At 42.4% G+C, this 16,722-nt stretch overlaps 1 protein-coding gene across 1 annotated transcript in view; it reads right to left on the reverse strand.

The window, feature by feature from the left end:
• The window catches only part of pde4dip (phosphodiesterase 4D interacting protein), a 71,922-nt gene extending 56,456 nt beyond the window's left edge, over positions 1–15,466 (reverse strand). The window contains 3 exon segments of the mRNA XM_018676749.2: positions 9,294–9,361; positions 12,309–12,361; positions 14,860–15,466. Of these exon segments, the coding sequence (XP_018532265.1) occupies positions 9,294–9,361; positions 12,309–12,361; positions 14,860–14,885 (147 nt within the window). The 5' untranslated portion in view covers positions 14,886–15,466.
• Positions 15,467–16,722: the final 1,256 nt, after the last annotated feature.

A 16,722-nucleotide genomic window follows, 5' to 3' on the forward strand; every position in this document is an offset into this window, starting at 1 on the left:
CAGCTGGCAAACACTGACTGTAAAGACACATTTCAGGTCTACATGAGGTGAGTGTTTACAGTTCAGAAGATGTATTTCATGGTGCACTGCTGACATAAGGAATGTGCTGGAGATATCATTTACAACCTGTGTCTCACTCCTATCAGTTCTGATAACATTTTACATGCTCATATTCATCAAACCTCTGAGAATTACACATTTCTTCAGAGGATCTGAAGCCAACTTGAGAAAGGTGCTCACTAAAAGTAAAGAATGAGATGCATTTATCAACAGCTGCAGTGAAATGTAAGAAACTCCCACCTGATCGTGTGAGCATTTACATGCATGTTTAGAGAGGACGAGTCATTCTTTATTATCTGTGATTTTCAGCTGTTTTATTAAAGTTCAGTTACTTATGTGAATGTTTTTATACCTTTTGAACCAAGATACTTTACCACACAACAACCACACAAGCCATCAGACCAGCGTCACCTGGTTTGCTGGTTAAACCACTTCTGGAATTAAACCTAAAGGAAAAGGTCGGAGCTGTGTTGTTGCTGTTGTTAGATCTGCTGTATTTACTGCATGCAGACATGTTGGATGCATTCACTGACTTTTTTTTCTTGTCATGCTGTTTCCAGCAGAGTCGCAGGTCTTAGCGGTGATTAAGATGTTATCATAACTGATACAGCCTTAAACATTTTCTTCTCTGTTCTTTAATGGTTTACATGTTTTTGCCTGAACACGCTGCCATGAACAGCGGTTTCAGTCATGTGAATGTTACTGTAATGTTTACTGTCTTGTATAGCACTTGGTCAGATGTACAGAGGATATACAGACTGTGGTTTCTCTGCCTCTCTGACCCCGGCATTAAAGGCTGGCTATACTGTCAGGGTAATTGCAGGATCCGGCCTGCCGCTAACTACAAGACTGATTCATAAAAATACTTTTTTCCTCTCTCTCTCTCTCTTCTTTTGCCTTTTTTGTTTGTAACTGTTTCCATATGATCTGTGGGTTCGGGGGCAGGGGGGGCTGTTGAAATATAACACATAAATACGTTCTGATGAACAGAAAAACACACAATGGATATTTCTGTAAACCATATAGAACAAACATGGACATACAAATATGTACAAGTGTGTATGACACAACCTCACGCACACTGTGTCAGGTATGAAGTCATGTCGAGGTGTTGGAGAATATGTGAAGACTCTTACATACGAGTTCTTCCACCATACTTTCTAGGAACAAAGTAAGAGGCGCAGACACACCGTCTGTCAGGCGTTTCCAGCCGGAGCCTGACGTTAATAGTCGGAGCGGCTGTGTTACTGCTGGGAGTGTGTTGGGAGCAGATTACTGTACACTTTAACTGAACAATTATCATCCATGACTGACGCCATGATCAAGTCAATATGTCTTCTCTGACCCGCTGGAGAGGAGCACGAATTTATTGCACATGCCTGGGATCAATTAGCTAAGTCGAGCTCGGACTACCAGTGTACCACTCACTTAGTCAGGCTCTGTTTCTTTCCAGATGGTGGCGCTAGTGGCGTACAGTGAAGCCTGTGTGGAACTCAACACCAGTCACTACCCATAAAGAAAATCCTCTGGGGGTCGGCTGATGATGTCTTTATGTGAAGTTTGTAAGTAAGTAAAGATGACTGTGGTCAAAATCCAGCATTGTACTTTTTCCCCAATAATTCCTCTGTGTGTACTGGGTTTAAAAACGTTTATAGAAGTTAAAAGAAATACTCAGGAGCACAGTCAGTTTAACCTGTTAGACGAACCTCAAGATCAGAACCTGCTGCTGAACCCTCTGACTTTTTGACACCTAAAGGCGACTTCTTCGCTGAATTCTTCCAAACGATATTCTCTCATTGGGTGTTTTGATGATGGCTGTCTAACAAGTCAGTCCAAATGCTCCCATAGGTGTTCAGCTGGGTGGAGATCAAGTGACTGCAGAGTTTTTGTCACCTGTGTAGTTGTGCAGGAACCTCCTCAGCTGATATCATAAACAGCTATCACTGCTTAATGTATGAACATATCTGCATCAGCAAAAAAAACCAAACACAACCAAAACGTCAAAAATGTAAACACACCATCATCCAGCTAAAAAAGTTTTACTAAAGTCCTGGAAATTCAACACTTGGGAGGAGATATCACAATATTCCAACAATAAAATCAAACAATATCAAGCAGCATATTGTATAATCGATACTGAGACGCAATAATTGAACAGTTATTGATCTCTCTCCAGGCTCTACTGCAAGTTATTGCTGGTGGTGCTCTTTTGATAAATGACAAAAATGTGTTGTGCATGCTGTCACATGATGTATAACAAAAGGATATTGTGTGTGTGTGTGTGTCTGCCAATGCACATACCAGACATTTTAGAGTAAATGTGATGTAAAACAGCAAATTACATGCCCGTCCAGCTCATTGTTAGAACTGTCCATTGAGAGCATTTGTGTGTGTGTGTGTGTGTGTGTGTGTGTGTGTGTGTGTGTGTGTGTGGAGGACAGCTCATTTGAGCAGATCTGCTGGCTGAGCTGAGCTGAAAGCTGAGCTGCTGTGTATTGATCTGCAGCCTGTCTGAGTGCTGCTGCGGTGAAAACTGACTCCTGTGCTGTCAGCACGTCCATTAACGCTCATCAGCTCATCCAGCGGATACACTGCAAAAAAACACACTCCACGTCTTATTGTTGTGATCACACCAGAGTCTACTGTGTGTGTCTTATGTCAGTGGAGATGGGACACGATGCATTCAGAGCTTTTAAGTTGGACACATAACATAACTTACTTTCCAATTATTTTCTGTAAAGAAACATGTTTTTAATTTTTTAACTTGACATTAAAAAAACAAGAATCACTTAACTCCAGATTTTTTGCAGTGTAGGTCAGTAAGGGCACAGACAGACAGGCTGGCATCAATATCTATTCTTAGTGGGAGATTTGAGAAAACTCGGGAGGCGGAAATCTGTATCATACTTCAATATCATTGAGCCAGTGTGGATATGGACGGTGTTTCCTGAAATAAAAGAGAACAGTCTGAGAATATTTGTTCTAAGAAAAGCTGCTCAGCTTATATTTCCTGTTCTGTTCCCCTCTGATAACAGATCTTATGCCCCCTCCTGATAAAATGGATTAGATTTTTCATTCCATTATTGTCAGGCGTGTTTTGCTAATTTGGGATTTGAAAACGAGCTCCTTGTTTCCTAAAAGGAGATGTGTCCTGGTTTTAAAGGCTGACATGATCATGCTACAGGACCCTGTTTAAACCCAATGAGAGGTCCCAGCCTGGATCACTGCAGTGACCTAAACCATGTTTATGGTTTGATTACAACCAGGACTAACTGAACGTTAGTTCCGCCTCGGTCTCCTTGTTTCCTCTCACCTCTCTCCTGTCGACCTAAATAAAAATATCTACCAGCTAATACCTTAAACTGGGGTCAGACTACACCGTTTTTTGTCTTTCACATGTCAGGTTAGGCGATCACAGCGCCATGAATTCACTAGGCAGGAAAATGCAAATAATTCTGCCGTGCTAGACTTTTTGTCAGGATGTCGCTCATCGTCACACTACAAGGCCTGTTCTTCATCCCTGATGTTCATATTCAGGCTCAATGCTGGAAATTTGTGTGCAACAACAACAACACTGTGTCACAGTTGGGCTTAATTTGCGTAGTCTGAACTGGGCCTTAGCAACAAACAAGTTATCGCTCTGCAACCAGTAACTGAATCCCTAGCAACCTCCTCGAAAGCCATAGCAACCACTGGAGAACTCAGTGGCTCCTTCTTACAGCAGCTGTCTCCCACACTGTGTGGCTGCTATTTTATGACACTAAATTGTCTTTGTTCAGAAGCGACATGGTGTCTGTTATATGAGCTCAGCTTTTCTTCTCCTCACTGTTAAATTTGACATTTTAACATCATGCTAACCGACAGAGCATCACTGTAGTTAATATTCACCATCGTCTCTTCATCACTGCTCCTGTTTCTCGTGTGTTGCTGTGCAGTGCTGGAGGTACCAGCTGCATAAAGCAGTGAATCAGAGCCAACAGCTTGAGGGCTGATCATATATACTCATGCACACACACACACACACACATTATTCTGACCTATTTTCAAATGCCACAACAAAAACTAGGAGAGCACAAGAAGCGAGGAGGAGATAAAGACTCTGGAGATAACAGGAATTAAAAGAAATGTGCCATTTTAATCGCATGCTCACTTCATCCCTGCTGTCAGCTGCAGGATCAGATGTTCTGGGTCTGAATATGGTCCATTACTGCCACTCTGGTAATGGTAATCCAACTCTGACAGACCTTTCATAGCATATGTGGCTTTTTAGAAGTGAACACTGAGACCGAGGGCAGAATAACAGATTAACAACCCTAATTTGTCCTGAGGTTTTAATGGCCAAAATTATACGCAATCCTCCCCCTTCTTCTATCAATCTAAGTGTCTCTGTGGTCGGTTTGAATTCACATTTATAGGCAGCCATGTGCTTTCAATTTCTCCTGTGGACTAATAAAGGCCATTTGAGAAAGGGGCATTTTGATTGGGTGATTTTTCTTTTTTCTTTTTGAAAACCTCAGGACTACAGAGCGTGGATGTTTGACAGTTACAAACGCTGCTCTGGCAGGTTCATGTTTCTTCCAACCAGCCGGTGGGAAGATTGATTCTTTAAACTGACGCAAATGTGGAGAGAGGACAAACTGTACACACACACACACACACACACAGAGTCAAACATAACCTGGATTCAATAATCCAGACTGCTCTATTAAGATGAGAGGACCAACGTACGCTACCACTGTCAGAAAAACTTAATGTAAAACTACAGTGGCAAAAAAAGGTCAACAAACTTTAATCTGCTCCGTCAGAATGTGGAAATTTTTCAGACAAGAGCCTGACTGTTATGTCTCTGCTCTATATTGAAAATCAGTTGTTTCCGTTTGTTATGGTTTGAGAGTCTGAACTGTAAATACTCCAGCCCGCTGATGGAAATCAGATAAATCTCATTCTGAGCTCTGGCCTGAAAGTCTCACTGTTAACAGAGCTTTATGTAGTTTCTTGCCAGATTTCTCAGTTTCTGAATTTTCTGCATTGACGTCCATCCAAAGTCCATTACAGTGATTATCAGGTTTGTTTTTTCACTGGTGTTAAAAGCCACTTTTTCACCGGATTAGCTAAACCAGAGATGTAACGTCCCCTTCACAATCAACCAATCACAACCACAACCAACCACAAGCTTGAACCGTCTACAGAATGCTATCAAAACTTTAACTATTTCCACTGCTGAATCCTCCATGGTTGATCTGTAAGAGGACGAGGAAAAGACAGAGCTTCCATGGAGTCTCTCCAAAGTTATGTGGAATTTGTCCTTTACAACGTATGGACATGGAACATTGACCTGAGAGAGAAACCTCTGCGATGGCAGAGGTTTGTAAAGACAGTTTATCATCATCTGGTTTGCTATGAATCCCAGAGCCTTCCCACAGTTAAGTGTGCCAGCTTGTCATTATAAATTCCTCTCAGTTCAGTTCTTGTCAGAGAACAGTGGAGCCTGTATATGAGAAGACACCAGTACACAGGGCTTTACTGAGTACATGGACACCACAAGACCTGACAGTGACAGATGGGTTCTCTGTATGCAAACAATCAAGGAAGTGAGCGCTGATTTTGAGTAGAAGACATTTCTGCAAAGTTAGAACAGTGTATGTTTGTATACAGACGTTTTAATGACCCTTAAAATTCTGAAATTACTATTTAGAGCTCAGTCTTTCCCTGATATCTGCCAGTGCTACACTGATGCACAAACTGGTATTAGAGATGACTGCAGTGTGAACAGGCAGAACGTCACTCCTGATAAATCAGCATTATTGATCAGCCACACTGATCATGAAAAGAGACTCCTAAGCAAAACAACACGACACATTTTCCATCCAAAGCCATCAGTCTGTTGGACTAACAGAGCCACACACTGAAGCTCTAAACACAGAGTCTTAGCAGTGTATTAACACACAGTGACAGTGTGAGCTGCCTGACCTTAAAGCTGAAGTTTATTCCTGCAGTTTCCACAGCTTCATAAAACCTGGAGCTGTGACCAGATCACTGGAGCTAACGGCTAATTCTGCTCTCTGAGCTAACGGGCAGGTTTCCTGTCTGAGATATTCAACATGTCCCTCTCATTACTTTTGCTTTTTACACAGTTTAGGCACAGAAACATCTTTTCATGTTAATGTCCTCACGAGCTCCCAGTATCTCTGAAGATGTCGCTCAGAAATCTGCTGATAGAGACGAGCTTCTTTAGCTTCATCAATGGCTTTAACAAAGACAGGAAAATACATGTAAACATTAGAGCAATTTAAAATATACATGACTTGTGACTTGTAGTAAATGGTCTCAAACATGGAAGAAAAAAAACAGTGGTCTGCTCCTTTAAGGGATTTCTGCAGGTCTGCAACACATCGACTATAATTCACACACAACATCAGCAGTCTCAGCCTATTTTTCCTCGTCGGTCCGTACAAAGCCAGTGTTTAAGTTGCCTCCCAGTCTGTTGTCTGTACTGTATGTCTGCATATAGCATGACTCATCCCCTCATCCCTCAGTGGGAAACTCATAGAAAACTTCAAAGGAAAGCTGTAACGTAGCCTCAAACCAAGCAGCCAAGAGTTCAGCTTACTCCTGAAAATACAGGACTACAGCTTCATCTTAAAGCTTTTAGATGCATTCATCCGCCCAAAACTCATATCCAGAATGTTATTTAATGAATAAAGATCTCTTTATGTTGGAGTATCCTGTAACACTTAAACCAACACTGTCCCCGTGGCTGGAGACATTCTGCATAAATACCTGGTTATTAAAATGTCACACCTGTCCCGGTGAAAAATGCCAGTCAAGTCCACTCAAGCATGAGAAATGTTGAAAATCAGCACAGTTACATATGGAACACTGTGCCGGCTGATTTAAATCAACAGCAGGTTTCCACATGTTGGAGAACTTCAGCCCTCCAGCAGCACCGCCATCTTTACTGTAGTTCTATAATCATTTCTGTTGCCTCTTACTGCCACAGAGAAACTGATTTCAGCTTTATATACACGTCACAGAATATTCAGCTGCAGGCACATACACAACTAAATGTTTAGTCCTAATTTGTGTGTTTTATTGACTAACATGTCAGAACATTAGAATTCAAAGGTGATATTATACAATGTCTGCAAGTTAACACCTTAATTATCATCCACATTTATTTCCTGTAGATGACAAATCTCCCTCTTTATCCAGACTGAGCTGTAAGACGGTGATATCCAGACTTTCTGTCATGTACTGTGTACAGCATATATCACCTCTGGGATAGAGATATTTACTGGATATCTGTGAGATGAAAGGAGCACAGCACCTTAATGAGCACGCAGCAGCAAAGACCAAACCGCAGTCTTCACAATGGAAGAGCCCACAGCCTCTAAGACTGAAGAAGGCTCATACAGTCAGGCACGCAACCAAGAACGCCTCTCGTTTTCTTTAACATTTGCAGGGTTGCTCAAAGTGAATCTGTCCCCCAGAGTCAGACTGTCAGTGCCTGAGTTTTACTGCACCGTTCTGAGGCATCTCAGTGTAAATGACCTGAACTGTGCTGAGAGAGTTGCCCTCTTCCCCAAAATGGAATTTTGATTGATTGATAGATTGAGAATAACCTCGGATCCACTCAGTTTTTTGGCATCAACATAGGTCATGTCTTTGTTACAAGGAGCTGAGCAGACCCTTGAAGACGTATAGTTGTACCTCCTACTCTTTACAGGCAATGCCAGAGTTTACAAGAGTTTAAGTGATGTAAAATGAGGTGTGATGCAAACCCTTTAAAATATTTCCTCTTAATTCTATAAACTACCACCTGTTTAAAACGTCAAAATGGCCTTTAGGTGAAAAACTACAGCACAGCCTGCTTCTTCTGCTGCGTTATGACTCAGAATCAGTCTGAGAGTTTAGTGGATTCGAGCTCATCCTGTTGTAGTTTCATCTTTCACATCGTTTGACCTTTTTTTTCCAAAACAGCCCAAGCTCTCCACATTAATCCAACATTACTACAATCACCACCTTCCCCCTCTGCAGCTCTGTCCTTCACTAAAAGGGGAACAGAGTAATTGCAGCAAGCACCTCCAGAGTTATATCAGACCCAAAATGCACCTGGCAAATCTCCCAGAATCCATTACTGTGGCACAGAATCAGAACCAGAGGAAAACTACGCCTCTCATCTCCTCAGTTCAAAACCAACCAGACACAGTGAACTGAGCTTTGTGGCTTTTCATGTACACTGCTTTATTCCAACTTCTAAAAATATGTCTGCATATGTAGTCTTCTTTGATTTAATCATAAACCTCCCTTTCATGTTTGATCCTGTATTTGTGTCAGGCATTTGCCACAATCATGGAAACTTCTGAAGCTGCTGTTGAGTTGTTGTACGAGTGTTTACTTCTCTTAAAGTTTGTGCCCACACTAAGAAAACAACACTACAGAACAAAGATTAAACCTCAGAAATCACAACTTGAGAACTCTGCTGGTAGATGGAGAGTGTTTTGGAGAAGCTCTGTTCTGACTGGTGGAAAAATGTCCTCTAAACAACACATTTGTCTGGTGGTGATGTCCTGAGTTCATCCACAGGTCTGCTACTGGGGCAGAGAAAAGATCCACTTATGGATATTATCTCATTCTTCTCTGGGTTCTCCATCTGTCCAAAACACAGCACTCGACTCCATTAAAACACTCGAGCCTTTTCCTAACACCCGGCAATCACCAGTTTCAGTTGGTGTCAGCCACCAGCTATTGGTGAAAACTGCATCTTCATGAAAAGCTCCAGATACAGGAACACTGGAGGAAAGCTGGGATGCAGATCATATTCTCTTAATGCAGAGTCCTTCAGCTGTAAATCACGTCTTTCTGTTTTAAACAGACCTCTAAATGTGCACTGTGCAGCTGTATCAGTGTATGTGGGAAGTGTGGATACCAGATACAAATTTGGTGCGCAACATCCTTATTATCCATGTCAGTGAGCACACAGTGACTACAGTGTGAATGAGAGACAGAGGGACAGGGACTGTGGAGAAGCAGCAGGAGAGGAGGAAACTCTTTGAGTCATGCAGAGATTAAGTTGCCACATCATCTTCCCAAACACACCTACACAGTCATTACTGCAGAGCAGAGACAAGCCAGGACACATCTGAGACACAGCCACACCAACATTAGTGGGATCTCATTTACATACAGACGTCATCAGTTATTTTCCAGCAACACAAGAAGAAAACTCTTACCTGTTCAAACTCTCTGAGGCTGTGCATCTGTACTGGTGGGCCTTTATCTGTCTCATCACAAGAGAAATCTGCACAGACAGAAGAAGAAAGACGTAAATAAGTAAATCTTTTAGAAAGAGAATGTGTAGAGAGCAGACGTAGCCGTTGGAGACAGTTCAAGCGTCCAGAGATATTCTTACTATTCCAGTGGAGGAGATTATTAACCTATAACCTCAGCTTTTAGTTTGAGAGGCTTAGTTATTTTTTTACTGTAAAGCTGTTTTACTTTTTCATTTCAGAGCCATATATACATCTTTAATCTCTGTGCTGTTTGGTGGGCAAATGAATGAGTTTGCATACAGTCTGATCCTTTCATTTTCTCTTATTTCATCTTTCACTGAGGAACCACCTGGTCTACCTTCTGGTTTGTAGCTCCAGCACCATCTGACACTAATTAGAGGCTGGACTTTAGTTTGTCCAACAAGTTTTCTCCATTGTTCTTTTTTTTTAATGACCTTCCTCCTTGATAACAACGTGCATGTACGTAGGTTTGGTTTCATACTTGGAAGGAAATAAATAAACAGAGAACCTGCATTTATACCAATCTAGGAAATTACACCATAGGAACAAAGTAGTCGTTTCTTTTTTTCAGACCTGCATAATGTCTGCAGATTTTCCCGTCAGGCAACTGACACCCACAACAAAGAGCAGCCAATTAGAGGGTTATTAGTGCAGCTTGTATGCAGCCTAAGAGGCAAAGGACAGGTCGACCTATTGTAGAAGAGTGTATCAATAGAATCAGCAGTTTAGAGTTAGTCTGAAACACTAAGAGGACCACGTTGAATGAGTGATTCAGACTCAAACTGTCATGCATGTTGACTTAAATCTGAGCTTGACGGTTCATTCCAGATTCCACCTGCTGATGAAGACCATCTGATACGCTTGACAGCTCCAGAATAAGCAAATAAGTGAACCCTGAGTGGGGATTGTTTTGTTGACAAATGTGTTTTCATTGGAAGAACAATCAGAAAAAGCAGAAACACAGAACAGTTTGGTCTGGTGGACTGTGTTGCAAATAAATGCATTTCATCTGTAAACCACACTGTTTAAAAAACCTCATAAATCCTGACGACCAACATTAAACTTGTTCCACTGTTACTGAGAATCATCAGTCTAACAGTACGGGGCTGAAATCTAAACACCTCCGGGCTTTCTGAGCAGCATCTCTGAGACGTGCTGATCAACCCTTGCCTCATTATAACCCTATTAAACCTGGATATATATGGGCCGTGTCCACACACACAGAACCGACACAGTATATTCTCATCCAGCTGAAACACTTCCAGAGGCCTTCAGACGTCTCAAAGCCAAACTTATCCTCTCTAGAGAGCCAGGAGCATTCCCAGAAAACGCCATACAGGAGGGATTTGTGCAATAGTTTGAGTTTTATTCCTTTAAAAGCAGGGCCAATCGGTTTGCGGTAGAAACGGGGTGGGGGTGATGGAGGGCCAGGTCCGGAGGGGCGTAATTAAGACTGCACTGGCAGAATTCAGATTTCTGACGGTTCTTTAAAATTGCGGCACATTAAATATTATTAAAAAGCCGCCCTGTTACATGAAGGTGGACGGTTCTGGATCAGAGCCTAAGATGTTAACTACTACAGCGCCTGCAGGCCAGGGTACGAAGTATTACACAACACTGATAGGAATGACGCACAGCTACACAAACACATACACGTGTTGTGTGAGTTTACTTGTGAGGAACCTCACTGACAAAATCCATTTACCCAACTCTGTTCTGAACCAAATCACACCTGAACTGTAAACCCATAAAAAGTGCATTATGTCTCCAAGCTGAGTGTGAGTTTTATTTCAGGTTTGACGTTGGACATAAGCTGAGGTTGAAGTGAGGACACGGGCACCTTCATCTGACATGTAGTCATGAAAACATTTAACTCAGCAGCTTACTTGAAAGTAAAGTTAAACAAAACTTTCGCCAACTGGTCTGATGGCTTGTGTTTTCAGTTTCTGTATGATGAAGCTGATAAGTCAAATGTCATCACGACTGACAGGAATGATAGAAAACTGCACGAAAATAAAACCCACGTTACAAATGGAAGAAAGTTGTTTCCCACTACTTTCATACTTTATGCTAAGCTAGGCTAACCACGTCCTGACTCTAACACCACATATGGGATTCATATTCATCTGATCAAATCACACAAAGATATTAAACTATTTCACCAAAACCAAAACTACATCGTCACAAATCAGCAAATTAGATATGTTCTGTTTGAGACACTACAGTCATTAAATAAAGAAAGCTGAGACTGTGTTCAAGTGTTTTACAGTTATTTTCCAGCATCACTTTAACACTTTTTTTCTGAACGTCTAAACAGATAAACATTCAAATGTGTAAAATGTTTCTAAAAGCTGAGCATACACTCAAACTACAGAGAATAAAGTTTTAGGAAATATTTACAAGGGTTTTAACATCTGCTTCTTGATTCCTCTTGGTTTCTAACTATACTCTCAAAATATTGTCCTTATTTCCCCCATTATTAGTACCACATGACATAGTTCTTTCAAGGAAATGCTCTGGGAAATTAGGAGACATTTAAGACCTGTAAAATCAGGCACTACTAAAAGAATCAGATCAAGACCAGTTTTACCTGCCAAAGTCCTCAAACAGCCGGAATGTGAAAATAATCTAAAATCTCCTCATTTCACAAATCTGCTCTCACTGTGAAGGTTTAAAAACACTTCATTTGGACCTCACAAAGACAGAAGTATGAGAACACACACACCTATAAACGGGGTGGTGGGTGTTACCAACACACACAGTCATTCATAGAGTCATAGCTGCAACACACTGTAGCTCCTACAAATAGCTAATTAGTCAACACAGAAGCTTGTATCAGGCCGAGGGTGATACAAATTCTACTGAGGTGTTTATACTGCAGATACATGGAAAAATAAGACAAGGACATCTTTGTAGATAAATCTGAGATTTAAATGTATTTGAGGAGGCACTTACCCATCATTGGTCCGATGCTCTTTGGCCTGGCCCGTTTCTCCGCACCACAGTGCCTGAAACAAGAGACAGCGATCAGCCCAGTGCCCTCAGACTCAACACTGTCCCATGTGTCCTCCTCGGCGGGCGCAGCACTGATCCTTAGCCCTGCACTGAAACCTGTTCCTCCAGGTTAATGGTGACTAACTGTTCTTCCACCTTTGGCCTCACACGTCACTGAAAATCTGGTTAATTCTCCAAAGCACAGGAGGTCAAAAATAGTCCAGAATGAGCAGAGCTGGTGGGGGGGGAGCTTCCCACTGACATGTCAGAGACAGCAGGCACACTCACACACTGGTGGTGGAAACTGAGTCAGCGCATGCTTGAAGTCACACAGCCATCACTCACCACTGGAGAAACAGTAAACAAAAGACGGAGAGTGGAAGAATCCATGAAATCCTTCCACCGACTGCTTAAAACTTTATTAACAGGAGAAACCCTGAGGGGTTCTCTCAGAGTATTTATCACTCATAGAGTCACATTTACCTAATAAAGACTGTTAGTTGCAATAAACAGACTTCAGTGGTTGATTAAGTGAGGTTCTGCTTTCTTACCTCAAACAGTAAAAAAAAAAAAAAGTCTATTTTGGCCTCTGAGATTCACTTAACAAGGATTTTTTTAGCATCAGAGGAACGTGGGCTTGATCTTCTCCCCATTAGCACATTGTCTGAGTCTTTCATGAATAATCAATGAGAGAGATTAAGTCAAAGCTGATCGCACCAAGCTGCAAAGACCTCATTTATTAAGTAAAGTGAAGACCAGGCAGACGAGGGTGATTCACATCTGGGTGAGAATGTAATGAGACTAATAGATTGTCTCTGAACAGAGCAGGAATCAAAGGAGTGCTATCAGTGTATTCGCTTGTTTTACAACATCTCGACCACCTACTGTAGGTGCGAGTGTGTGCGCCACTCTCTACTACAATGACCCCCATGCTAGCCTGACCACATGATGACAGCTGGTGGTAACTGTGTGCCAGCAGGAGCTGAGCAGGCGACAGTAAAGACCTCCTCAGCAGCTGTGAGGCAGCAGACCACCAGAGCTCTCATCAACAGGCTCGAGCTGTTGGTTTGCGTGAGAACAACATTTGTGCTCTCATGTGTTGGTACTCGTCATCAAACCCAGCAAATCAGCTCCGTGTTAACTAATGTTTCCACAAACTGATGCAACTAACGGCTGCAACACACCTCCCAACCTGAGCCGGAGTTTCTCAGAGGACATTTCATAACTTCTGTGTTATCAACCCAACACTTCACTGAAACTGTGTGTAGCAGATATGTGTCATGTGTATTAAATGTCTTCATTCCTGAATTATAGATACTCAACTTCAACAAGCAAACCTCAAACAACCAGTGCCAACAAAGACTGACTGATGCATTCAACACACCACAAACATAACTGATCAGTCTGATCCAAAAACCTCACCATGGGACGATAAACGAGCAAACTAGCCTGCTGTGTTATTACCAGCATGACCTGAATGAAACAGGTTCAGTGTGTACCTGAATACAAGCTTTAGAAATGTCTAACAAAGACCTCTGTCATCTTTTACTTCCACTGACTGAAGAGAGGACTGAGATGTTACATAAAAAGCAGATTGAATCCAGTCAGAGACCTTTGTTCCATGGTGTTCACCATCTCTCTGCTCATTTCCCATCATCGCTCTGCCGTCAACTCTCAACTGAGGCATAAATACCCAGGAAAGTACTGAAAATATTCTCAGTTATCTGAGGAACCACTGATACGAGCCAACTAAAGCCAAAGATGTGGAACATGCTGCAAAAATTACAGCCGATGGTCGACCACAGATGATAAACAGCCAACTGTTACTGTGGTTTGCAGGGCTCTGTTTGAGTTTTGGAAACGTGTAGTGGTCATTTGTAATTATTGCTGATGTTTAGAGACCAATTGATCAATTATTGCAGAAGCAGAGGAGAAACTTCTGGCAGAACTTCACCTACTTCCAAGGTGGAGACGACAAAAAGTCTAAAAAACTTATAATAATTGAATCATGAGGAGCAGTAATCAGATGATACACAGCACATATGATAGTCAGACAGAGTAGAATAAGATAAACCCTTAACCTGTTTAAGGTTTAATAAATAAACATGACTTATCAAACGTGACTAAACCTTCAGCAGGTTGGACCCACTGTTTTGTCTGACAGGCCTGAAGAGGTTAAAATGACCTGCAGCCCCCACTGATCATTCAGGCTTTGGCTTTGAAATGACTGAAGTTGGCTCAGCCAATAGCTGCCAGTCATGCAGGTATTCAGGCTTCAATGGTTCTTATGTAACACCAGCACAAAGGTCCTCTCTTCTACTACAAAGTAAAGACTGGTTTTACTTTATTTATCTGCATTCACTGCAGGGGACAGGCTTTTCTATTCACATTATATTCATGAACACACACCCACACATACACAGACACACACAAAGGCAACTGCAGTTCACAAACCACACGCGTTCACCAAACTGAACCAAACCGACTCCATGACTCATCCAGAAAGCCTTACCTTCCCCTATAGAGAAATCCACTCATTTTTCAGCTGCACCAATAAAAAAAGACAGACTTCAGATTCCAACAGCTGCTCTCCCTCAGGTGAGTCCTCAGTCTGACTGACTCCACAGACCTGAACACATCCGTTTATCTCCCAACTGCCAGCAGAGCTCCAGTGCACAGTCAGACTCAGCCAAAATACCAGCCGAAGAATCAAAGTCCTGAGCTGGTATGAAGCTTTAAAGCCAGTTGTTTCCTCGCTCCTCAAACCCAGAGCAGAGTGACCACAGTCAGGCTGTTTCGGCCGTGAGGCTCCCAGAGGAGCGAGCCAAGCACCCAGGCAGTCATTTGACGTGGCAGAGAGAGCAGCGCAGAGAGGAGGTAAACACCACTGGGGAGCAAAGGTACACAGAGTCAGCCTGGTTCAGCATGAAAGAGTGATCTGTTTTAGCATGCTCCAAAACAGACGCTTCACTAGGTGTGTGTGAGGGGGAGAGTGTGTGTGTCAGCATGTGCTCAAACCACACCAACGTCTTCCTGCCATTGCTTGTAAAACAGTCACTGAACTGTCAATTGACTATTTGCCTCTGGTATTTTTTGAGGGCTGGGTGGAGCACAACAAGGACACCCGTATGTGTGTGTGTGTGTGTGTGTGTGTGTTTATGTACCTCCTCCTCCTGCAGGTGTGTGTGACATGTTGGAACAGGCTTCCAGCAGGTAAAACAAGGTATGAGTCCAGACACTAATCTCCCCCAACACAAAACACACATTAAGCTGCTTTACATTTCCACCTGCACATCGAGCAGGACCTTTCTGATGAAACCACATTCACTGAGTCTGTTATCAGTCTCTTAGAACAGCAGCTCAGAGTCTCACGGTGCCGTTGTGTTGACTAGATTCAAACAGACAAGCAGCACATTGAGGCTGGTGGAGGGAGCTCAGGATCAAAGACAGACAGCGGCGGGCCCAGAGTCAGCAGCAGAGGTCTGGATCAACATCCATGGAAATTCTTCCTCAGTGCTTCTCCAAACAGGAGGGTGTGGTCCGCTCAGTGTGTGTCTGTGTGCACGTTCTGGAAAAAAAAAAAATCCTGATTTGAAGTGAGTTGGTTTGAACTTTGAAGACCTTTACTTACTTCAACTGCAGACAGAGATGAACCTTTACTGGAGACTGAACTAGTGGCAGACCTCTCTAAGTTTCACATTTAGAAAGAAGCCAGTTTTGTCCTTTAATTTAAGGTTGCTGCAAACTCTGTTTCACATTCATTCCCAGTGGCTCATGGGAAAGCAGTTTTTCCAGCTAATTTGTAGCTTATAGTAACTACAAAGTGTGTATGATTTGCATTATTTGAACAACTTTAAACATTTTGCAGGTTTTTAACTGGTTTGCACAGACTGAACAGCCTCAGGATGCTGTGAAAACGAACCCACAGATCTGCCTCAGATAGAATCATCACAAGCAACATTTTCATTTCTTCTCGGTGCGTTTGAGGAGGCTCCGACAGTCCAGGTTTCAGGTTTGACCATCTGACATCTGTCACCTTTTTCATCCATGAGACGTACACATTTAACATTTCACCTTTTCACAATGTCTGAGTTAGCTCACTGATTTCCTGCCTCTCCAATATTAGATCCTGAAGTGACCTTGAATGCACCATCAAGGTTTTCTGCAAGAAATGATCTGAAGCCTAAGCTTCCTAGAGAAAAGAGAAAGTTTACGTGACTTCTGTAGTTAACGGACTGACCTCAACATTCACACATGTGCACGCAGAGGCTGGAGAGGCTCCATCGACTGATTGTGAAGTGGACATCGATACACATGCTGATGGCGGCCATGTGACTCAGTGACAGTGCAGTTTGACACCTAACACAGAAAGAAG

Source organism: Lates calcarifer, linkage group LG17 (genome assembly GCF_001640805.2).
Source record: "Lates calcarifer isolate ASB-BC8 linkage group LG17, TLL_Latcal_v3, whole genome shotgun sequence".
NCBI classification, from domain to species: Eukaryota; Metazoa; Chordata; class Actinopteri; family Centropomidae; genus Lates; species Lates calcarifer.